The following is a 26,464-nucleotide window of genomic DNA, read 5'->3' as shown; positions in this document are numbered from 1 at the left end:
ACAACAATCATTTCTTGACATATTGTATGCAAGACAAGACAAGCATCGTTTTGAATGATTTTGAAAAAAGAAAACCAACAGACACACAACGAAAGGAGTGCAAAACTGCCTTGCGTTTTTGTTTATTTTAATAAATACTGTTATAGCGCGAATGTGTTTCACATGACAATGAATAATAATATTTTCGGGAGAATGCGGAAGAGAAGAGGGTTTTGTTGTTGAAAAAGAAAAGAAGATGAAAACAATTTTTTTTTCCAAAGAAATGTTTCGTTCTTTTGTTTTATTTTCCATTGAAGGGGCGTCAATGTCAATTTTAATTTATTTTTCGGTAGGCACGAACCAAATTGAGGAAGAGAATGCCTTTTGATCTTTTTATAGCGTTGGTTTCCTCTGAAAAGAAAAAAACGGATTTCCATGGAAATGAGTTTAAAGAACACATAAATAAATAAACATGCAAATTAAAGAGATAATTTTATAAATTAATATTTTTAGAAATTTTTAAATATTTTTTTAAAAAACATTTTTTTGTTTTCTTTTTAATTTCTCGAAGTTTTTAAATAATATTTCGAATCAATAACATTAATTTAATAATTAATTAATTTTAATTCAAGTTAAAAATTTTTAAAATATTTAAAATCAAATTTGACAAATTTTTAACTGTTTCTCAATATTTTTCTAAAATTTGTATTTTTTTTAATTTTAAGTTATAAATATTTTTATTTAATTTTTTTTTTATTTTATGAAAATATTAAATTTAAGAAATTTTTTTTTAAAATAATAAAATAAATTATTTATTGAAATTTTTTAAATTATAATTAAATTGTAAATTAAATAAATTTAATTTTTAAATAATAAATAAATTATATTAAATAATTAATTTACATTTATTTAAATTTTTAATATTTTTTTAATTATTTTTTTTATTTTTTAAGAATTTAATTTCAATAATTTTTTTTTAAATATTAAAAATTATAATTTTAGTAAAATTCCATAAAGTCAAAGCCTTTCTAAAAAATAAATAAATAAAAATCCGGATTTTTGTAACAGATAAAAATTAGAATTGACTTACCTACATATCCAATGACGTGCTTCATGTCATAAATAAGTCATTAACTCACTTTTTTCATTTTATTTATTTTTTTATATAATTTTTTTTTTGCATAAAAAGACATGAAATTCACGTCCAAAAATGTAATTAAAGCACCGAGTAACACAGTGACCGATTAAACACACGAAAAAACTGACATTCACTTTTACCTTTCTCTGATCAATAATTTTTATTTATTTATTTTTTTTAACCTTTTTTTTATAAGCATTTTTTTATATTTAAATTTAACGAAAATCGCTCAAATATTAAGTTTAATGAATCTTTCGTAAAATAAATACTTCAAAATTGATAAATAACATCAATAAAATGTTAACAATGAAGGAGACCACAACAAAGTTATGCAATTGGTGAGTAGATGAACGACCCAAATTCCAGCTATAAATGCACTCGAGATACTCTTGAGCCGAATGTTGTGAAAATATTTATACAGCAAGTCTTGGAATTCATCTCAAGTCTCGTATTAATTTAATTTTGGCTAAAATTTACGTCTTTCACGTGAAATAAGACACTTTTTGTGGCAAGATGCATTCAAATCACATCAAAATCAGGTGAGTTAAAATTACACCGAGTGACAACGAACGAACGAGGAGCGATGAAAACAAAGCGGAAGCATTTAACATTTATTCTACAATGCACCGAGTGATTCATGAAGTGCAAAATTGCCTGTCATTTTCATTCTTTTTCCGTACATCATGTTAACGAAGTCTAATAATGTTGTTGGATGGCGCGGCACATGTGTTGCCAAGGCGGCAATCAACGACGACACAGCGCAAAAATGTAAATAAATATTACATCAGTGACCTAGAAAATATGCACATAAATTACGACGAGATTTTTCATCTCATTATCGCTCTTCCTTGCTCACGAGTTTATCATTTTTAACGCGAAACCGCGCTTAATTAGCTGCTTTTTGCAACAACAAAATTGTCACGAGCCCTTAATTTACTCAGAATTCAATTAATTATATTTTCCCTCGGATTTCGCTGAAGAGATTTTTTTTTATAAAACAATGAAATTTCATCTCGTTCTCTTTTTTTCATAAAAGAAAAAAATTAAATTCAAAGTTTGAAGATTAAAAAAATTTTAATTTTCACCTCAATTTTCGTGCTTCGAGATTAAAGTTTTTAATGTCTTTCTCCGAAAACGGAAACTTTTCACCCACTTTTCTACCTTTAATGGATTAACTTTTGCTCGCATGGTGAAATTTAGCGAGTGAGTTTTACCTTTTCAGCACATTTTAGTGGTGCAGGTACCCATGAGAAAGAGGAGATATATTATTTACAAATTTTAACAATTTTTCCACTGTTGCGCTTTACCCAAATAATAATAATATTTCAAAAATGTTTTTCCACGTGAAATGTTTTGTGTGTGTTTTTTTAAATGTAACCAAAAAGAAGAGATATCAGCTATTTTCATAATTGGATAAAGTCAAAAGGATTTTCGTGAAGGAAGGAATTTAAAGTGCATTTCTGGAATTATTTATTGAAATATTATTAAATTTTCAATTATTTTTTTTAGCTATAATATTTTTATTTTTTTAATTTTTTACAGTAAAATGTAAGAAAAATCATTTTTTATGATTATTAAAAAAAATTAATAATGAATCAAAATATTAATTAAATACACTTGATTCGAAAAATGCAATAAAAATTAGGTCAAATATTTTTAATAAAGTTTCATCAGAAGAACTAATTGGAGATGCAGACAGTGTTTTGTTAAAAATTGTTTTTCTCTGCTGAAACCTGTTTGAAGCTTTTATATGGAATTCCTTGTTTATATTGCAATTTTGACAAAGCAAATAATTTTTCTTTTCAAGGCAATTTTTTTTTAAATCAAAAATAATTCTTTTTAATAAAGATTTCGGATTAACCTTTTAGTTTTGGTTCATTTTTTGGTGAAATAATATTTTTTTAAATTGATTTATTAAATAATAATTAAAAATTTAATTAATTTAAGTAAAATTTTATTTTAACTTTATAGTTATTTTTAAAAAAATGTCGGATATCTAATAAAAAATTTTAAAGAAAAAATAAAAATAAAAGAAAAAAATTAAAAATAAAATTTATTAAATTAAAAAAAATTAATAAAAAAACGAAAGAAAAATAAATCAATTTTTTTTTAAATTTGAAGTTTTATAATAAATTGAAAAAAATATTAATTAATTTTATGAAATAAAAAAAAATAATTAATATTATTAAAAAATTGAAAAAATTAAAAAAAAAACTATTTTTTTTAACAATTTTTTAAAAATATAAATATTATGTTTGATTTTTTTTTAATTTATAATTTTTTTTACCTATGATCTATTCAAAACAAGCAATAAATATAACAACATTAATTTTTTAATCTAAATAAAAAAAATATATATTAATTTATTTCAACCAAAATTTTTGGGTTTATATTTTATAGAAAAAAGTTTTTAAATTTTTTATTTAAAAGTTAAAAAATTAAAAAAAATCAAATCAATTTATCATTTTGAATTTTTTTGATAATTTTTTTTTTAATTTTTGTAAATTTTTGATCAAAATAGTAAAAATTAAGCTTAATGATCCCAAATATTTATAAACCATCATTTTTTTTTTTCGAATTTTTTTTGAAAATTGTATGAGTTTCTGAATATTGATATGCCCCATTATAAAATAAAAAATATTAATAATTTTAAATAATTTATAATTTTTAATTAATTTTAATTTAATTTTTTTCTATACCTAATTTTGTAATCGATATCGAAATATAGTAAAAATAAAAAATTCCATGTAAATAAAATAAATATAAATAATTTATTCATTTCGATCACTTCATTGTAATTCTATTATGTTGCATTTTTTTATTTTTAATTCAATTTATTAGATAACCAAAATTACCCAGACAGACCTCAGTTACATTAAAACAGAATGCTTTCATTTAAATATAAAATATTTTAAACAAAAAAAAAATAGAAAATATTTCAAAACACGGAAAATCCACTTAAAAAAAATTATCCGACCCGTATTTATAAAAAAAAATAAATAAAAGGTAACGAAATTTTGCATTAAATAAAATACAAAAACACAATATATACAAACTCACTCTGTCACTATAATAATAATCATAATAATAAAAAAAAACACAATTATGTTTTAATATTTTTGGTTAACCATTTTTCATACAGTACGTTGTATAATATTTAAAATATAGTGCAAGAACCGAATATTTCACAATTTAAATCGCATAAAATCTGTCACAATTTATTTTCATGGAGAGAAAAAAAAGTACGACATCGTGAACATCTCGCAGCAGCAAGAAATTTCCATTAACCTATTAAAAGATTAGTGTTTTTTCGTATTTATTTTCATGTAATTTTTTTTTCTCTTTTTCTTTAATGCTTTAATAAAAATGGACAAACAAACAAAATTTGCATGAGCTAAGATAAGGACTTAATTTGTACCTTTACAGGCTAAATATGTGCAGTTTTGCGACAAAAAAGGCAAGCAAGGCTGAAATTTATTTTGTTTAATTATTGTTGAGTGCAGCTTTTTTTATTATTATCATTATTATTATTCTGGTGTGTGTTTGTATGAATTTTATTTTTTTTTAAATATAATAAAAATAATAATAATAATTTCAGCTAATTTGTATATATTACCCCCTGTTTTTTTCAATGGGACTCTATTGTAGTCTGTTATGATATGCGAGCCGAGAATACACATTATTAAACCATAGCCTGCAGTCGTCATCACATAAACATGCAAAAGCGTTATAAATTGTTAAAAGAAGTAAACTTTCAGATTATTATTATAGTACCTACTATTATAATCATAACTAAAATGTACAACAAAAGAAGTCGTCGTCACCCATTTTTGTCGTTGTCATACAAAAATTATAATAGAAAATGAAGTAGATGCGATGAAAAAAAAAGTTTTGATAGAAAACTGAATTATTACAAATTTTACCCAGTGTACATTTTGAATTTTTGTCCCAGATCAAATTTTAAAAAAGTTTTAAAAGACTAAAATAAAGTTTTGAAAAACTGATTTTATTTAATTTTATTTTTTTATTTAAAAAGTTTAAAAAATTTATTTTACCCATTTTATTTTATTTTATTTTATTTTATTTTATTTTATTTTATTTTAATTTATTTTATTTTATTTTATTTTATTTTATTTTATTTTATTTTATTTTATTTTATTTTATTTTATTTTATTTTATTTTATTTTATTTTATTTTATTTTATTTATTTTATTTTATTTTATTTTATTTTATTTTATTTTATTTTATTTTATTTTATTTTATTTTATTTTATTTTATTTTATTTTATTTTATTTTATTTTATTTTATTTTATTTTATTTTATTTTATTTTATTTTATTTTATTTTATTTTAATTTTATTTTATTTTATTTTATTTTGTTTTATTTTTATTTTTTTTTAATTAAATTTTATTTTATTTTTATTTTATTTTATTTTTTATTTTTTTTATTATTTTTTTTTTATTTTATTTTATTTTATTTTATTTTTTTATTTTATTTTATTTTATTATCAAACTTAGCCTTACGAAATTTGAAAATCGCCTTCGCTAATTCAAGCTTCTTATGCTTTATTCGATTTTGACGTAATTTTACGTAAATTTCTAAAACATTTTTTCTCATTGCTTCGACCTAAAATACAAGAAAACAGAGCAAAATGGCATTATATTACAAATTATACTATTCAAAACCTTTTCACAAACACAAAGGCAGAGAAAAAAAGAAAGAAAAGTAAGAAAAAGAAACAGAAGAATTTATATAATAATATTAATAATACAATAATAAAGTGAAAAGTTAAAAGATACTAAAAGGAGGAAATTCATGCCTTGTTGCTCATGTTTTTGTTTGTCTTTGTAATATCACTTTACTCACCTCTAATTTTGTTTTTCTTTCTTCATTCCTCGAAGGTACGCACCGGAATTTCATGGATGACTGAATATTTTGTCTGACTCGGAAACATTTAATTTACTGTTCATCGTTTTCTATTTCCATCATAATAATTGGTCATTGATCATTAAAATTTTCAGGGAAATGGCGGAAGTGACGACGGTGAATGAACTAATTGGCATCAAGGACACAAATTTTCAGTCTGGATAACTTTTCCGTCTGCATTGTCATGAAAATTAATGAAAAAACAAAAAAAAAAGTACAATTGACAAAAAAAAATGTAAAAATGATGAAAAAAAATGGAAATAGCAGAAAATTAGCAATTAACAAGGTAATTGTCATTTTTTTGTTGTTTATTACTTTTATTGCTTGTTATTGCCATGGCATGATATGTCACACGAAGCAAAAAATAAACTTTTTGCTCATAAATTTTATGTGAACTTTTTTTGTGCCTCTGTTTTGGATATGCCAAAAAATGTAAAGTTTTTGATACAATATTTGCATGAAACAATGTAAACAATGTAAATTTATTATTACAACATGCGATACCTATACTTTGTGTGAGTTATTTATAAAATTATGAAATGAAGAAGACACATTTTTAAAGTAATTTAGTTAAAAAGAGGTTAAAATTGTTGCGATACTTACTTTAATGGAAGAGTAACCTTTAAGAAAATTACTCATGAACTTTTTTTTGTTTACTTTTAAAAAATAATAATTATTAACGAAATTTTAACCTAATTAAAGGTTAAAAAAAATCATTGAACTAAATTTGCAAAACTATGGAAAGAAGGTAGAGTTCATTTTTAGTCATTAAATTTTAATTCAAAAATTTTCAACCTAATTGACTTAAGGACTTAAGGTTTCGACTTAAACCTAAAGTTGAGTAAAAATTAAAGAATTTTTTGACTTAAGCTTAAGTTTAAGAAAAAATTTAACCAAATTTTGAAAACAATAAATTTTTTTAAATTAAGTTAATTAATTTGGCTTAAGTCATATCTGACTTAAGCTTAAGTCAAATTACTCAACCATGAAAATTAATTAACTTTGACTTAAATTATATTATTTAATTGAATTTTAAAATTTCTCAAAATTAAACAAAAATCATTTCTTAAGTTAAATCTATAAGCCGAATTTATTTATTTTTATTTTAAGTTTTTAGTTTTATTTTCTAATCAACCTTAATGAAAATCTGAAAAAAAAATCTAAACATTTCCGATACAAACCTGACCAACTTTAACTATCCTTCTTCTTCGACACGTGGCTAAAACTAATGAAAAAAAAACACTCAAGAAAGAACAAAAAAGAAAAGAAATTGATCACTTTTTAAATACTCTAACGCTATAATCTTTATTATTACTCATTCATTATTCCTTATGCTTATCTCCTTATTTATTACTTATCGTTATTATTTATTATCCACAAGAAGGTTTCCGTAAATAAAAACCCAACAATGAACTATTTATATTTACAATGATGATTAATCACACCTTATTTCTCTCCTATAATTATATTTTTTTACGTCGCAAAAAGTTTACAATATTTTTTTCCTTACATAATGTAATAATAACAATAAATCTAGGTGGCTACTCTATCTTAATACTAATAAAAATAATTACTACTCATCATAAAATATTAACTTTTTTTCCCTCCATCTTCTTCTTCACATTTTTTTTTTCTTGAATGCATTTAAATAAATAAGAACAAAAAAAAAGTTATAATAAACACTCGAGTTAACAATAAGGTTCGTGTTTACTCATCCAATACAGTACTTGGTAAGAATAAATTGAGCAAAAAAAAACATCATATCACAAGTCTAGTTAAGTGGTACAAGAGAGAGTTCAGAAACGAGCAAAAAATTGATCACTTTGGCACTTATTCAATTAAAAGCTTTTATATGAGGTTTTTTCATAGCATGATGATTTATCGATGCATTTATTAAGTTGAAGCACGAAAACATGAAAAAACATTTAATTGAACTTAAATGGTAGTAAAAGATTATTTTTCTTTGCGCCAAAGAATCTTTGATCTATAAATGAATAATAATTTGTCATTAATTAGTAATCAATTATAACGAGGGGCTTAGGTCGCCTTGAAAAAATGTCACAACCAGTTTTTGTAGGAAATTTCATTAAGAATGATTTGAAGAATTGAATAAAGTGCATTTCTCAATTTCTCCGAAAGGAATTTATAGACAAGAAATATTTGTGGAAATATAAACTACTTAAGTTGAATTTGATATTGTTGAACATGAAATCAACTTGAGATTCTCTTGATATCGGTCACAAAGGAACGAAGGAATTTTGGAGTCATAGAAATTTTGTTTTGTGTTAAAATTTAAATAAATTAAATAAATAAATCTTCAAAATCTTGAACAATCTCAAGTAGCAATAATATAAAAAAAAAACAAAATGAAAAAAATCGCTTGAAGCCACCTCATTCAATCCAAAATATTGAAAAATTGCTAATTATTTTCTGTTGGAAATTTTCCGTAATCTGTCAACAAACTTTTGTTACGTAACCATTTATTACGATACAAACAATGACCAACTTTTTCCTCGGTACCTACTCAAAAAGGTCCCAAAACTAATTATTGCCTTTTTCTGTACTATTATTGGAAAATCAAATCATATTTTTTTTTTAAAAAGTTTTATAAACTTTTTCATGAACTTGGAAAGAGGAGAAAATTTTTCGAAAGATTTTAAACAAATTTGTCACTAAGTCCCTTTAATTTAATCAAGAAAAGTTTATTAAAGACGACCTCTTATTTCATTCATTCACGCAGAGAGAAAGAGAAATTCTTCCAAATACACAAGAGTAATAAAGAGTAAAGAATAGACAATGTTTGTAACAAAGGAACGCAACAACACAATAGAAATAACAAATTATATGTCTGAGTAGTAGTGAGTGTATTGTAAATCCTTTTATTATGATTTTCTTACAATTTTATGGGAATTACGTAGTTGGGGTGACACTAAATCTCTCACTATTTGAAGCGAATTTTGCGAGAGTCATCCCAATTGAGTGCAAAAATAACTCATATTAGAATGTCACATGATGATGAACATAGCATTAGTCTTTTCATGTGCTTTATTGAGCAAGAGAAACCCCTTTCAGTGGAAAAAAAATCCATCTGTTGAGGAAAAAAAATGAAAATTAACTAAAAAACACCCGACGAATGGTTAACTTTTTGAGATTTTAATTGAAATTAGATAAAAAAAAGCTTTTACATGGATTTTAAAAGTTTTACTCATAGTAATTAAATATGTCAGGGGCGTAGATTCATAAAGGCCAAAATAAGACCTTTTTTTCGATTTCAACTGTAAATTATATCAAGTTAGATTTTCAAGTTTTTTATTGCAAAAAAAAACTTAGGTCAAAATTTCCAAATTCTCGTGATAAAAAATTTTTAACTTTTGATATTCGAAATAAATTCTCAAATTTATAAATTTGTCAATATATTGGCAAAAAAATGTTTTTAAAATCTAGAAGAAAAATTTTTAATGAAAGTACAATATAAATTTTGTAAAAAAAAAAGTTTAAAAACTCAATTTAAGTTTGAAGAAAGAAATCTAAAAAAAAAAAGAAGAATCAAGAATTGATCTCTCATTTTTATTGTATTATAATCCCCTTTTTCATTTGTATTAATTGTTGGGCATCCTGTTAACTTTTTCTCAACTTTTGTTTTAATGTTCTGAGCCAACTCTTGAGTTCATAAGGTTATTATTGCCTAGTTCATGAAACAAAACATGATGACTTGTACTACAATATCTGTTTCAGTTTTTGTTTTCTGCTGCTAGATGCCTTAAGTCCATCGAAATGTACGAATATGTTTTCCTATTTGCCTATCATCAATAGCTTTCTGTGCATGTTTCTTGGAATTTTATTTTGGTTTACGAAATTTGAATTAGGTATTATTAGGATATTAGGATATTTTTGAATTTCAAGAATTATTCAGATACACAATTTTGTCTCGTATTTCATCGGTAAACTTTGTAATTATTGGCTTGATCAGTTTTCTATTCAATCAACTTTTGAGTTTTGTCGATAGTATAACTTTTCTAAATAACACATTTTAGATTAATTTCCAGTTTGATTTAAAATTTTGACTCTAAAGTAAAATTTGCTCTTTTGTGCCCCCAAAAACTTTTTTTCTATGTACGTCACTGGCAAGTACGAAACTTAATTTCTTCGCACATACACTTCCGACACTGATTTTATCACACTTTGAAAATAAACAACAAGAAACCTAAAAAGAGTGAGAGATATAGCGATAGTGAGAAACGAGAAAAAGGACAACAAAAGGATAAAATTTAATTACATTCTTAACTAATTATAAACTAGCTTCGTTCCTTCCTGCAAAACTCTTCATTCTTACTTTTTACGTTTTATATGGCATTAATTCCCGTTACCATCTTACTTTTTACCTGTTTTTTTTTTTAATTCAGACTTTTTCACACATTTTTTGACGCCACAAGTCATGCCGTTTCCACAGATTCCGCGGATTCGGACGAACTACATCTACTGTTGTTGCTGTGATGCATAACGGCATTTTTGTCGGTTTTCGAACTAAGTCGCTTTTGGGGAACTTGTGTGCCTTGGGCGCGTTTTATGAAAATTTTCTCGATGCCATGTATGGGCGACTCGAACATCAGGCACAAAATGAAGGCAGCAAGGAATGTGAGGATTGTGTGTGATAAAGTATCGCCCAACTACAAGCCAAAAAATTAACAGGTAAATATGATGCACGGAAAAAAAATAATTAATTAACTTACCAAACTTGTGATGCTCATGTAACGTCCCGTACGTACCGATGAGAACAAATACAACTCAACAAAGCCGTTTGTCAGGTAAGCACAGTACGTTAGACGACTAAACGGAATTAGTGCCCGACATGAAAGGAATTTCTTCACTGGTCCGCCATATCCCATGACACAAGCAAGCACGAGCCATCCATTGGCGAAACTCCAGCCGAAACGATGCAAAGCGGCATATAATCCAGCTTCCAGTACGGTGTAGTGATACCCATCGTGGTAATAAACGGTAACATAAAACATCGACAGCAGCCCCACTATCGTCGAAATTGTCCATAAAATGTGCTGAAGAACGCGCGGAATGCTAATACTGCAAAAAATTCCCCAAATTATGATTTTGAACCGCAATCTCGACAGATACTCACTTCTTATCCTGTAACGTGTGCACGATGTAACCAACAAGTATCCCGAATACATAGGCTGTCGCTCGCATGTGCGTTTTTCCATATGTCGTGAAGAAATATTCGTTTGCCGAAAGGTCGTATACCTCGCTAAAACCCCGAAAAAATGTTAAAATCTCCTTTATTGCACGCATTCAAAAATTCTTACTCTGGAAAAACGAGCAACGTTGGATCCAAATTGTTCAAATACGTTACGAGAAAGGGAATGAGCGTGGTAATGGCAACGGCAACTCCGAGAATTAATCTACCGAAGCGTTTCCATTTCCACAGTGGGTAGACAACGAGAGGCGCGAGGATGAAAAGTTGCGTATCGGTAGCCAAGTACCACGATTGGAACATGCACAGAGACTCGTTGCCGACGTAATTGTTGATGTACAACAAATTTTTCCACCACGACAGTTGACAACGTTCCTGCTCGAGACCCATGCGACTATCCCATAACGGTCCGTCGCCCAATTTGGGCATCCATGTTGCGTACAAACCGATTATTGCCAAGTATGCGGGCGTTAATCTGTGAAAAGAAAAATATTTTTTAATATTTTTATTTTTTTTTTATTTTTAATTTTATTTTTAAAAAATTAGATTTAAAAAAAATAAACATTAGTAAATTTTTAAAGAATATTTTCATTAATTAAAAAATATTAAAAATAAATAAAAAAAAATATTTTTAAATATTCATCTTTAAACTAATTTGAAAAAATTAAATTTAAATGATTTATTTAATTAAAAATAATTTTAAAAAAATCATTAAAATTGTTGATCCTAAAAATGATTAAATTTTCAGTTTTATTTTTGTCAATAAAAAAAAATTATTTTAATCAATTTAATTAAATTCAAAAATTTTAAATAAATTTTAATTCAATTTTAATAATTTTTTTTATAAAAAAAATTTTTTAACGTTAATTTTTCAATTAAAATAAAAATTTTAATTAAATGCTTAAATATTAACAAAAATTATTTAAAAATTCAAAATTTTTATTAATTTAAAAAAAAAATTCTTTAAAATTCTTTAATAAAAAAAAAATTAATTTAATTAAAAAAAAAATTCATTAAAATTATTAATTTTTTTAACTAAGATAAAAATTTAAATTTTATTATTAAATATTGAATAAAAATTATTTTAATTAAAATCATAAATTTAAATTTAATTAAACTAAAAAAAATAAAATAAAATTATTTAAAATTAAAAAAATAATAATTTTTTAGTAAAACGATCCATTTAAAAAAACCAATGAAAAGTTTAAATCAAATTTTTTCTCAATATTTTTAAAACAAAAAAAAATAAACAAATTTAAATTAAAAGTACATACCTGATGTATCGAAAGACATACAACACCAAGAAATTCACCTTTCCATTTCGTTTGTCGAGCTCGAGCAACAGTAGGCGCGCAAACAGGAATCCACTCAGCAAGAGGAACAGGTCCACAAGTAGCGGCGAATTCAGGAGAAAGGCGTTTTGTATTTGCTTGCTGGCACTTTCGAAAAATTCGGCATTCTGTACGGGCCCGCCGAGCATAAAAACAAGGGCATGTCCCCCCAAAATGAACAGCATGGCACACGCTTTAATGCCATTTATGCAACTAAGTCCATTCTCGTCCGAACTTCCTTTCACAAGTTTCTTCAAGTTTTCTGCAAGTTAAATTTTTTTTTCTCGTCGTGTTTAAAGGTGATGCAATGCAAAAGAATGAAAGGGAATTTTGTGTGAAATTGTACTCACCAACGACAGAAAACGATTTCATGACAAGGTCGAAAGTGTTTCGCGAGTCTTTAATGTTGCTGCAGCGGCGACTGTAGATCGTGTACGAGTGATAAAGGGTACTGAACACCGTCATCATGAGGAAGAATAGTATTGCACAACTGTAAAGAGAGATAAAAATTTTGCATGAATGGAGAAAAAAACGGGACAAGGAAGATTTTTTTTTCGTCTTGCAGATTTTTTTTTTTTTTTTGTTTAAAAAATAATTTATTGCTGCGATACCGAGCGTTGTTTTATGTATTTTTGCTAACAAAAAAAAAACACCGTTTCAGGTGAATGGCTTGAAGAATGATTGTTCTTGAATGCAGAATGAGCAAAAAAATCGCGTGGGATCGCATTTGAGGAAGTCGTTTTTAAGATAAATTTGTGTGTTGACAGTTAAAGGAAGGAAGTTTAAAACGATTAATTGACCAAAAATTATCATTTTAAATGTTCTCACATTTTTTAGTCTCTTATTCTGTTAAAAAAAAAAAATACATTTGAAAAAAAATTTTTTTATTTAATTTAATTAAATTTTAAATATTTTTTAATTTTATTAATTTTTATTAACTTTATTATTATTAATTTTATTTTTAAATAAATTAATTTATTAATTTAATTTAATTTTTTTTTAAATATTTTTTTTTAATTTTATTTGAAATAATTTTTTATTTTTTTTAAATTTTATTTATAAATAATTTTTTTTTATAAAATAATTTTTTTTAATTTAATTTTTAATAATTTTTTAAATTGGATTAAAAATTATTTTTTTTTTCTAAAAATTTTAATAAATTCAATATTAAAAAATTTATAAAATATTAAAAAAAAATGGAAAAATTAATAAATTAAAATTTTTGAAAAAAAAATCGAATTTGCTTAAAATTATTTTTTTATGAAAATCGCAATAAAAAAAGATACAATATTTACTTAACTAGCATCTCTCAGTAAACTCACTTGTGACATAACAAATTTCGTTAACAAGTTAAACATCAATCACCAAATATTTCGCTAATCATTTCCTCAAACAGTGCAATCAAATTATCGATTTTCTAAATTAAGAGACTTGCTAAATTACGGTAAATACCCGATTTACGCGCCATCAATAAATGAAAAAATAAACAAAAATTAATTTCCAAAAAAAAAATATATCGCCAAACAAGATGAAACAACGAGCTACGACGATGACGACGGCAAAACAAACACAGACATAAATTTAATGACAAAATAAACCAAATTTATCGCGTGTTAGGTATTGTATGAAAATTTATGCGAAAACTTACCCGTATGCGATGTCAACGGAAGTGTATGTGGTAATTTCATTAGTGTGACACTTATTTGGAGTTATTTTAATGTGATCGAAGCCACCCGTGACGTGCGACAGGAACAAGATGATGTCGTTGCTCGAACAAGAAGCCGGAGTGCAGATGCCAAAGTGCACAGTTGTAGAGTTGCTCTTTCGCTGAAAGGAGAAAAAAATATGAAAAAAATTATAGTAGAAAGTTTACGTAAAAAAAAAAAACGACAAATTTGAATATTGGTTTTGAGCCTAGTGAACATTTTACAATTTTTGAAGATCAAATTTTGACCCAGTGTAAATTTTTCTTCTTATTTGAGCTTAAATTATAAAATTTCATCAATATCTGAAGTTACCCCAATGCACATTAAAAATTTTCGTCCCAGTTAACAATTTTTATTTTTTTGACCCAGTGAACATTTTTCTTTTTTTTGTCCCTTAACATATTGTGAAATTTCCCATTTGAAATTTTCAACCCAGTCAACATTTTATCTTTTCATGTCAGTATAAATTTTTTTTTGCCCCAGTATGCATTTTATTTTTTTTTTTTTGACACATTCCCTATTGCAAAATTTTAAACTAATCCAATTTCTAAATTTATCCCAATCCACATTTGAAAATTTTGTCCCAGTGTACATTTTAAAAAATTTGGACAACAATTCCTGGATTTAACAGATTTTTTTTTCTTCGAATTGCAGTAAAAAAGAAAAGAAATGGTCATCATCACATAAATTTCAATGAAAAACTTTAGATTTATTCTTCTTTTGTTCCGAAAAACTTTCTAATTGCCTGAAAAATGTCTCCGCAGTGAACTCTTCTCACTTTCGCATTAGCAAAAATTTTTATCTTTCCTCCTCAAAAAAAAAATATCCGGTTATGATAAAACATTTTATTTTTACGAATCCGCAAAATATTTACGATTTCGCGTTTTAATGTTTGTTTGCCTGCAATATATCCAGTGCAGCTGAAATGCATCATGATATATTTATTGAGGTGAAGGTCGTCTACATGCATACACTCGATAGCTCATGTAATGCAAAAAATAAAAAAAATTTAATATTCAAACGCGATGAGAAAGAGATATATGGCACATAGAACGCTACTTAATGGAGCATTACAGCTATTTATCTCCGAGAGACCCACTAATGGATATTTAAAAGCCGCACACTGCAAATTTTAAACGTTTTTCAATAAACATTTTAAATAGTTTTGCCTGCTACCGAAATGCAATCGATTCGTGCGAGTGTAAAATCAATAAATAATGAATAATTTTTCAGTCAAATATTTTTTTTTTTGTTCTTAATTAATGGACCAACTCACTTTTGATCTCTTTGAAACGACATTTTCGCGCGCAATATCGGAAATTTCGTATTCAATGTCAGCCAAGCAGTATTTTGGTTTGATGTGGATGCCATCGACTTCGGGATTTGTCTTGATTCCCATGCATTCGTCAAAGTTGCCAAATTGCCAGATGTTGCCGTATTCGATGCCAACGGGGATCTTTACGGAAGCGTCGTACACTGAAAAAGAAAAATGAAGAAATTGAGTCAAAATTTGCAAAAAAATAGATTTTTAATTTTCACTCCAATGCAAATTTTTAATTTCAATTAAGGCTCCCAATTAACCGGCAAATTTTATTTTCAATAACCGGATATCCGGTTCGGTTATTTGATAAACATTTTCACTAGTTTTCACAACCAAAATGGTTAAATTTAGACAAATTAATACTTTTTTTGCCTTATTCAATTAAAAAGTATTCAAATTATTTCAAATTTTGATATTTAGAATTAGAGTTCAGATACTTTCATTTTTGGTATTCAAATAATCTTATTAAAAAAATATTATAGAATAAGCAAACTTTATAAACCCAATGCACATTTATTTATTATCAATTTTTTAATTTTCAGTTCATCCCAATGAGATTTTTTGAATTTTTTTTATTTAGGCCTAATAATCGAAAAAATTTTTTTAATCCCAATGCAAGCACTTTTATTTTTTATGCCTTACCCTCAAATCCACTGAAAATTGTCAAATTTTTAATTTTTTAATCCCAATGCACAATTTATGTGTATTATTATTTTTTTCTGAGCCTTTAACAGATTAAAGTAAAGTTCAATTCAAAAATTTGATAAAATTTGAAAAAAAATTGAAAAAATCATCAGAAAATGCCGAAATTTTGGTCTTTCAACTAATGCAAATTTTTTTAGTTCCAAATATTCGGATATTTTTTTGGGAGCCTTAATTTCAATGTAAAATTTTAATTTTTTAATCCCAATGCACATTTATTTATTTTTTTTTTTGATCCCAATGCAAATTTTTAATTTTTTAATCCCAATGCACATTTATTTATTTTTTTATCCCAATGCAAATTTTCAATTTTTTAATCCCAATGCATATTTTTAATTTTTTAATCCCAATGCATATTTTTAATTTTTTAATCCCAATGCACATTTATTTATTATTTTTTAAATCTCAATGCAATTTTTGTTTTTTAATCCCAATGCAAATTTTTTATTTTTTAATTCCAATGCAATTTTATAATCCCAATGCACATTTATTTATTTATTTATTTTTTAAACCCAATGCAAATTTTTTAATTTTTTAATCCCAATGCACATTTATTTATTTTTTAAACCCAATGCAAATTTTTAATTTTTTAATCCCAATGCACATTTTATATTTATTTTTTTTTTGATCCCAAAGCAAATTTTTAAATTTTTAATCCTAATGCTCATTTATTTAATTTTTTTTAATCCCAATGCATATTTTAAATTTTTGATTCCAATTCACAATAAAAATGTTATATTTAATTACAAACACATACGCCGCAAAATATTTAAAATTAACACATTCTAACATTTTTACGCTCTCATTTTAAATTCTTTTTCAACGCAGCAACATTATTCTACCAGCTCACCATGAAATTCAATATTAATTATATAATGCATCAATAATTATGAAATTATTTAACTACAAAATCGAAACCGAATCGAAACTTCTAAAGAATCGAAAAAAATGCATGAAAAATTCCAAAAATATTTTCCCTTTTACGGAATTTCGAGAAAATTTTCCATGAAAACTTGAACTTGAAATGCGTTTTCAAAGTCAAAACCGTTTTCGCTTTCGCACAAAAAAAAATCATAATATCGCTCACCTATAATTGCACATTTGTAAACGATTTTTTTTTTGTATCGACACACGCGCAATTTTCAATGCAATCAATCTTGACCTGCAAATACCTCTCAGTAGGTTAGTTTGACACCTGAATTTGCCACTGATTTTATGTTTCACATGCACGATAATGCGACAGCAAATTTTATTATATAGCACTCGGTGTCCGAACAAGAACTCAATTAATTTTAAATAATATGTAATTATTGCAAAGTATATGTTTTTCTGTGTGATATTTATTTTTAATTGCCACAGCACAGACGTCGTCGTGTTAGCGACATTTATATGGGAAATTTTCCATCTGACAACGGTGCACACGTGAAAATTTCCAACATTAGCCGATTAAAGTGTTTGATAATGCGACGAAAAATGAAAAATTTGTTAATATTCAATTTGACAGGTTGGAACAATTAAAAATTCAACGTTTGAGCATGGTATTAGCTGTTTTTGACAAATTTTCCAACAAATTCTAATTATTGTGCTGAGTCGATTTTATAGCAAATGGTTGATTTAATCGCATATGTCACAATGAACTATTTATCGCCAAAAATAGGTTAATTAGCAATTGCAATGGTGCAAAATGAGCGAATTGGAAAATATGTTTCAAAATTTTTTGTGCCATGTAATTGTGAAAGGAAAATGAGAAATGAGGAAAAAATAAAAATAATTGAATAATAATAAAATATAGGTAATTAAAATAAAACAAAAGAATCAAAAAATTAAATAATTAATTAAATAAAAATAATTAAAAAAATTAAAAAAAAAAAAAAATATTACTAAAAAAATAATTAATAAATAAAATTAAATTAAATAAATATTTTTATTTAAATAAAAATTTTAATTAAATATTTATTATTAATTATTTTTTACTTATTCTAATTTTTTTAAATATTTTTTTTAAATTTTTTTGTGCAGAAATAAACTTTTTTTTTTAATTTATTTTTCTTATAATTTTAAAGTTAAGCGTTTAAAAATTATTAAAAACATTATTTTTTTATATTTTCCAAATTTTAATGTTAGAAGAATTTTATTTTTACCTACATTTTTCAATTTTAAGATTCTTTAAAAAATATTTTTAATTGTTAAATTTATATATTTTTAAAACTAAATTTAAATGAATTATTTTTTTTAATTATTAAAACTAAAACGTTTAAAGAGCATTGAACTCCATCAACAATTTTTTTTATCAATTTCTGGATTTAATTACTTTTACGATGAAAATGCCTTTTATAAACCAAGGTTGGCAAATACTCAAATTAATGACAGATCAATGTAACCAGGAAAGAAGGCCTAAATTTTTTCATCATATTATTTTATATTTAAATTTTATTTAAAAAAAAAATAAATTTAATAAAATTATGTAAAATTTTTAAATTGTAACCTCTAAGCGCAATTCATGTCTTTTTACAAACAATAATTGCTCTAAACACGATTAAACACAATTTGCGTCAGAGAATTAAAGAGCAAATTTAGCCTAATGATATTTAATTTCCTCGAAACCTCCACGTGTCTGTTCCACATTTGTCTTTGATCAAAGACATTAAAAACAACTCGTGACTCTTGTTTTCTTTTAATTTTATACACGAGCGAGTTCCATCATTTTCTTTGCATTTTGCTAAAATTATCTAAAAAGGCAACCTCGCAATAATTTCCTGCGAGCATTTTCGTTCTTTGTAATTTTTTCTCATAATATTTATTATTTTTATTTTTTAATTATTTTTAATAATGATTATCTTGTTTAATGCTATTAAACACAACAAATAATGTTAAAAAAAATTTTCGTCTCACATAAAATAAATCTCACCCAAAATGCATAAAATAATAACTTTTTCTATGAATTGCACAAAAATGCAAAAATCTGGTTAATTAAAAATTTTGTTTCAGTTATTCAGAATTGACTTTAACAATATGTTCTATTTTTAGTATAAAAAAGCTAATTAAAAGTTCAGTTCTGTTGAAATTAGTTGTAATAAATAATAATAAAATTTTGCCAACAAATGCTTTTTCAATAAATTCACGAGTCGCAAAATTAATTGTTGGGATCGATATTACTTATCAAAATATAAATCATTGAGTTTTTGCTGCACTATTTATTTATTTATTTATGAATTTTCGTCGTGTTTTCGTTTGCTAAAATACTTTCGATGATACTTGAAATGGAAGTTTATTTTAAATTGTAATTTAATGAAAAACATCATTTCAGCATCATTCAAATTGCACTTGAAGGGGTTTTTGAACGCAATTTCTCAATTTATCAACCGTTTTCAATTGATATGCTTTTAATGTTAAATGAAAATAATTTTCGTAAATAAGTGTTTGTTTTCTTTTCAATTAAAATTTGTTAAAAGTTTTATAAAAAATATAATTTTTTTGTGGTAAAATTTATTTAAGAAAAAAAAAATTAATCAAATTTCGTTGATTAAATTAATTTTTGGCTTTAAGCTGACCTGAATTTTTTTAAAGCTTAGAATCAATTGGCTTCAATTTCACACAGAAAAAAATGCTGACTCTGGTGACTCATCGAAAATTTTTACAAGTTACAAGTGTGTTTATGACTTAATTTTTTTTTGTGGAGATCTCTTCAGACATAAATTGTGCTGCATAATTGTTTTATTTAGAAGATAGGTCAATAGGAAAAAAATGACTTACGATTTTTTTTCGAATATTTTAGCAAAATTGGACGTTAAACAAAGTGATTAATTTTAATTTTTTAGCTTTAACTTTTTTAGTTTTTAACTAATAATTTTCTTAAATTTAATAAAAACTTAACGATTTTTGACTTAATTTTTCTTTTTAATTCATTAAATTTGTTTTACTTAACAAAAATTATTAATTTTTAAATCCTTAAATTAAAAAAGGACTGAAAAAAATTACTTTGAGTTTTTAATTCTTTAACTTTAACTAAATTTTTAAAAATTTAAGAAAATTTTTTCTTAAGTTTTTAAGTTTTTATAGATTCAAGAATCTAAAATCTTTTTACTTAAACTTAAGAGATGAAAACTTAAATTTTTTTTGTTTGAACTTAAGGATTTTAAATCGAGTTCTGACATATCAAAATACCAAAAATGTATAAAAAGATCTCAATTTTTATCAAAAATGAACAAATTAGCTCATTTCAAACTAAAATTGAGAAATTTTCATATTTTTAATTTTCTTAAGTATCTCGACTTAAAATCCTTAAGTTCAAACAAAATTAATTAAGTTTTCATCTTTTAAGCTTAAATAAAAAGATTTTATATTCTTTTACTAAATTTTGACCAGTAAGTTTAAAAATAAATCTAATTGATAATATTTTTGAATTATTTTTAAAAGCAAATTTAAACTGACTTTAAATTCTTAAAGCTTTTCATTTTTAAATAAAATATTCTTTTATTTCCCATTAAGAAAATTCAAAACAAAAATTTAAAAAAATCAATTCAAAAAATTTGACCGTTAAAAAATTTGAAAATCGCTTCTTTGCTAATTCAAATTTTTTCTAAACCATTAAAAAAATTAAATAAAAAAAAATATTTAAATTCAATAAAAACTTGAAACATTTTCTTTCTTTGTCATAAAATCCTTTCGAACCGAAAAATCAATTTCATGTTCAACTTTTTGCTGGTCCACAAGAAAAAAATCTCCCCCTCATTGAATGGCTTTTCTAATAATCATCTCGTAACAAATAAAGCAAAACTCATCATTACATGGCGTCTATGCATCGTAAATATTCAGCAATTTTCGGGCAGCAAAAATTTAGCCAAAAGGAACGAAATGATTGATTGATGGAATCATAAAAATTCGTATAAAGTTAACAGACCACTTCATGTTTTATTATTTTTTTTGTATTTTTTTTATGATGATGTTATTATTAACAATAACAATTTCACGCAGTTAACTCTTGTCTCGCATGTCATGGATCAGCATTAATGAAGGTAATTATGGAAATTCGATAACTGTTTCTCTTTTATTTAATTAGTTCTCCTTTTTCTTTTTTTTGTTCGATATTTTATTGATTTAGTTGTCTTTCGTTCATTCAATTGATTTTATTGATTACTTTAAACATGCGATTATTTCCGATCGTTCGATGAACTGACAGCACTTAACGTTTCCAATTTATATGGCGATTTTACACTCAAAACGACATCAAATACGATGACCGTCCTTGAAAGTTGTGTGTAGTCGACACGATGCACTTGGTACACTTTTTTTTGGTCAAAATATGCCGTAACTGCATCGAGACGTACAGTAAAAAAAAAGTGAATGGCATGCAAAAATTTACATAAATGGCAAAAGATACGACCGAGAACGACATGTTGGTGACATTTGAACAGTTGCACGGACCATTTGGCGCTGCCCGATAAAAATCTTGCATTGTTCTAACCCCACTTGGCGATGGAAAAAAACCCATAAAATGATCAATATCGCGACAACTATTAATTCTCATATTTTATTTATGGGAATGCGCGTCGGAAAATGTAGAATAGAGCAATTAATAGTGGATTTTAATAATTGAATGAATGAATTACCGTTGCAAAGTGTAACGTGGTTTTACTTTTATTGCAAACCAGTTTGTAGCACGCTGACGTAGATTTGACACATTATTTACAAGAGAGAAAAATATTGCAACTTTTGTTTTTATTGTCGTGCGCGTTGTTTACACAAAAATAAAAATACACAGAAAAAATAACAAACGGAGGAAATATTAATGCAAAATAGCACTAATTTATGCAGTTTTGAGAACAGAGCGTGACAATTTTTTTTTTTGAATTGTAGTCAGGTTGAAGGGCATGAAAGATGAAAGAACGAGATTAGCATGAGAATTTTTTTAAAATTCATAGAACAGTGTAACGAGAAATGTTAATTTGTTTCTTTCTAAAAAAAAAGACTTCATTAATTTATAAAATTAATCTGTAACAGAATAAGAATTATTTAAAATTGAAAAAAAATTATTTAATTTTTAATTAATTTAAAAATTATCAAAAATTTTATGAAAATCTTAAATTTTATGGAATATTGTTGAACATATTTAAATAATTTCAAAAAAAATATTTTTCTTTTTTAATTTTCAATAATTATTTTTTTATTCTGTCGCAGATTAATTTTATAAGTTGATAAAGTTTTTAAGAAAAAAAAAACTAATTAAAATTTCTCGTTACATTATTCTATGAATATAAAAAAAATCTTATGCAAATCTCGCTTTTTCATCTTTTATGTGCTTCAACCTGAATAATAATAATTAAATTTTTTTAAAATGAAAATGGTAATTTTTCATTCAAGTTTTTAAATAAAAATAAAATAAAAAATATAAAAAAAATAAACAATTTAAAATAAATATAAAATTTATATTTATTTATTTATTTAAAAAAAAATATATAAAAATAAAAATTAAAAAAACTCAACTAATAATATTTTTTTAAAATTTTAGTAATACTTTAAATTAAGAGAAAATTAATAATTAAATTTCTTCTTATAAATAAATTTTTTATTGAACACTTAAATATTTGATTGAAATTAAAATAAAATATTTTTCAAGTGTTTGAACTTCAAGTAAAATCTCTAAGCTGTGGGATTTGATACAAGGTTCAATTAAACGTCCTTCTTTTTATTTTTTTTAAGGAAACAAAAATTAATTTTGTTTAGATTTTAATTTACAAATTTATTATGATACTTTAAAATTTTCTTTCAAATTTTTATTTTTTTTTTATTTTTTCACTTAATTTTTTCAATATATTTTTTTATTATCTAATTTAATTATTTTTAATTAAATAATTTTAATTAATTAATTTTCTTCTTCTTTTTTTGAATAAAATATTTTAATTTAATTTGAAATTATTTTAATTAATTAATTTTCTACCAATATTTTATTGAACTTTCTCCATGCAAAATTAAAAGAAAAAATTTTTTGACCATTTTTAGTCAAATTTGTCAATTTTTGTCAAGTTAATTTGTAGACAGATATTTAAATAATTTTTTTTTCTAAATTTAAACAATTTTAAAGTCAATGAAACCGCTGTAGATATAATCTTAAGCGAAAAATAATTTTTTAACATTTAATTAAATTTTTTTAAGCGACAATTAAAACTACCAAACAGGTAACTTTATTCCCATAAACGTAAAAACCTTAGTAAAGTCATAAAATTTTTAATGAATCATCGATTAAAATTAATTATTTTTTTTCCAATAAATTAGAAAAAAATATAACTAAAAGCTAAATTAAACTAAACTTATTTTTATAACTTACAATTTATATTTTATTTTTTTTTAAATCTAATAATTTATTAAAAATTCTTAAAAAAAGACTTACATTCATACAAGAAGTGACACATTTTTCATCTTTAAAATTTTTTTTTCTATTGCGGTTTTTTTCAACCGTCATCCCAAACCTTCTTCCACAGAAAAATCACTTAATTACTCCAAAGACATTAAAAAACAGTGACGCAAATCAAGACAATTCTCGACACTAAACGATATCTGATTGATCATTACCACGCCGGCTTAGATAAACTCACATGAGACAAGACATGCATGCAAAATTCCCTTCCCCGGCATCGTATTATTAGTATGGTAATTGAGTTATTTTACTCACAAAACTCATTTGAACGCGCATGGAATTTTACACACTCGGTGACCGGTATTTTGTAAATAAAAAATATTTAATTTTACAAATAGCAGGAAATATTTCGGTGCATTGTAATTTTTTTTTAATAAATATTTTTTTTATTACAAAAAAAAAATTGACCACATCCTTTTTATGGATTTCATGGATATATGAAAAAATAATTGAATTTCTCAGTCGATATCAATTCACTTTGTTTAATTTTTATTTTATTTTTTTTTGTGATAAATAATTGATTTAATTCCAACTTTTATTGTTACACCGAAAAACCGACATCGCTTTGTTTATCGTTAAAAATTGGGAAAATTCATTTCGTTTATTTGAACAACATTTAATTGCATCCATGGTAAAGTTCGTTTTTATTATAAATTATAAATAAATTGAGTGATGCGATCATTGTTTGTTATTTTTTAATCAATTTTCACTGAATTATTTAATTATATTGTCTCTCCAAGGTGAAAAGTCACTATTTGATGTTCATATTTTTTTTTTCGTACGTCAAAAAAAAAACAAATCACTTTCAATTGCATCTGACCTGTTTTACGCACCGTCTACTGTACACTCAAAATTCGGTCCACTTTTATCTCACTGTTACTTTTTTTATGTAACAGCATCGTACTTAACGAAAATTACACGTTGCGCGGTCATTTAATGTTTTTGTATGCAAAACCCTTTTACTTCACCGATTACGCATTGTTTAAAATTTTTTGAACTATTGATTGATTTTTTGATTAAAATTTCACACTTTTTTCATTCTTCAAATTTTTTTTTTAGAAAAAAAAACTTACTTGCGATCGCCCATGACTTTCGTTGCCGTATCGCGTCGATTGTGTAATTGAGGTCTTTGTAACATTTCGTTGTCTTAATTACGCGAAGTGCCTCCGCAAGAATTGAAAGTACACGATCGTCGTCGAGGCGGGCATTTATCGTTGTTTTACTGCGATTTTGTGCGTCGCGTGTGACCTGCCTTTCACTTTTATCCGTCACATCACTAATTTCATCATAACCTGGGTCACTTTTGTTCGCGCGTTCTTCTTCTTCTTCGTGCACCAGCAATTTGTTGTCTTGCACGTGATTTGGCGGAATTCGGATGACCTGATCGAGTTCCGAGTTGCCGTTTGTGGCAACAAAAACACAAAACGTCACACCAAAAAATAATAATAATATTTTCATTGTTTTTTTTTGTGTGGATTTTAAATATTTTTTTTTTAAACAAACAATTTTTATTTAACGATTACAAATATTTGACATTCTAGAAGTCGTTTTGGTTTGTTTATTTTCACACAATGATCTCCAATTGTGTCAATAAAAAATTCAGTGATTCAAAGTTTAATGTAAGTCCGATTAGAACGACGTCCGAAATGCAACTGATTTATTTATTGACCGTTTTCCATTCTATTCACTGCTAAATTAAAGTTTTCCAGTGTTACCGACTTAACGCGACTTAGTATACGGGCGACGACAACGACGCGATCTTTCTATGAATGCTTTGGGTACACGATCGGTAGCGAGTACTACCCCTTCACGTACGAGAGACTTACATATGAACAAAAACAAAAAAAAAAAGTAGTTAAAGTGACTTACGGTTCAACGATTAATTAGCTGGGTTTGGAATTTTTTTTTTTTTAGATTTTTGTGAATTTTAATTTTTTATTAAAATTACTTTTAGCTTTGATGAAAAATACTCTCAGCTCTTCAGTTTTTTCATGAAAAATATTTTCAGCTCCAAATTTTGTATTAAAAAATTCTCAGCTCTTCAGTTTTTTTTATTAAAAATATTCTCAACTCTTCAGTTTTTTCATGAAAAATATTTTCAGCTCCAAATTTTGTATTAAAAAATTCTCAGCTCTTCAGTTTTTTTTATTAAAAATATTCTCAGCTCTTCAGTTTTTTCATGAAAAATATTTTCAGCTCCAAATTTTGTATTAAAAATATTCTCAGCTCTTCAGTTTTTTCATGAAAAATGATCTCAGCTCCAAATTTTGTATTAAAAAAATTCTCAGCTCTTCAGTTTTTTTTATTAAAAATATTCTCAGCTCTTCAGTTTTTTCATGAAAAATATTTTCAGCTCCAAATTTTGTATTAAAAATGGTTTCAGCTCTTCAGTTTTTTCATTCAAAATATTTTCAGCTCCAAATTTTGTATTAAAAAATTCTCAGCTCTTCAGTTTTTTCATGAAAAATGATCTCAGCTCCAAATTTTGTATTAAAAAAATTCTCAGCTCTTCAGTTTTTTTTATTAAAAATATTCTCAACTCTTCAGTTTTTTCATGAAAAATATTTTCAGCTCCAAATTTTGTATTAAAAAATTCTCAGCTCTTCAGTTTTTTCATGAAAAATGATCTCAGCTCCAAATTTTGTATTAAAAATGTTCTCAGCTCTTCAGTTTTTTCATGAAAAATATTTTCAGCTCCAAATTTTGTATTAAAAAATTCTCAGCTCTATAGTTTTTTTATT

The 26,464-nt window shown here is 24.9% G+C and overlaps 1 protein-coding gene across 1 annotated transcript; it reads right to left on the bottom strand.

The window, feature by feature from the left end:
- Window positions 1–10,434: 10,434 nt before the first annotated feature.
- LOC134835471 (nose resistant to fluoxetine protein 6-like) lies at window positions 10,435–25,181 on the bottom strand. The gene is made up of 9 exons (XM_063850349.1): window positions 24,797–25,181; window positions 15,563–15,762; window positions 14,229–14,407; window positions 12,931–13,070; window positions 12,524–12,842; window positions 11,362–11,724; window positions 11,178–11,303; window positions 10,774–11,122; window positions 10,435–10,710 (listed from the first exon to the last, which is right to left on the bottom strand). The coding sequence occupies exons 1-9, from the start codon at window positions 25,179–25,181 to the stop codon at window positions 10,477–10,479; spliced, it is 2,295 nt and encodes a 764-aa protein (XP_063706419.1). The 3' UTR covers window positions 10,435–10,476.
- Window positions 25,182–26,464: the final 1,283 nt, after the last annotated feature.

The sequence above is a fragment of the Culicoides brevitarsis genome, chromosome 3 (assembly GCF_036172545.1).
Source record: "Culicoides brevitarsis isolate CSIRO-B50_1 chromosome 3, AGI_CSIRO_Cbre_v1, whole genome shotgun sequence".
Lineage (NCBI taxonomy): Eukaryota > Metazoa > Arthropoda > Insecta > Diptera > Ceratopogonidae > Culicoides > Culicoides brevitarsis.
This window is presented reverse-complemented; position numbering and strand designations above follow the sequence as displayed.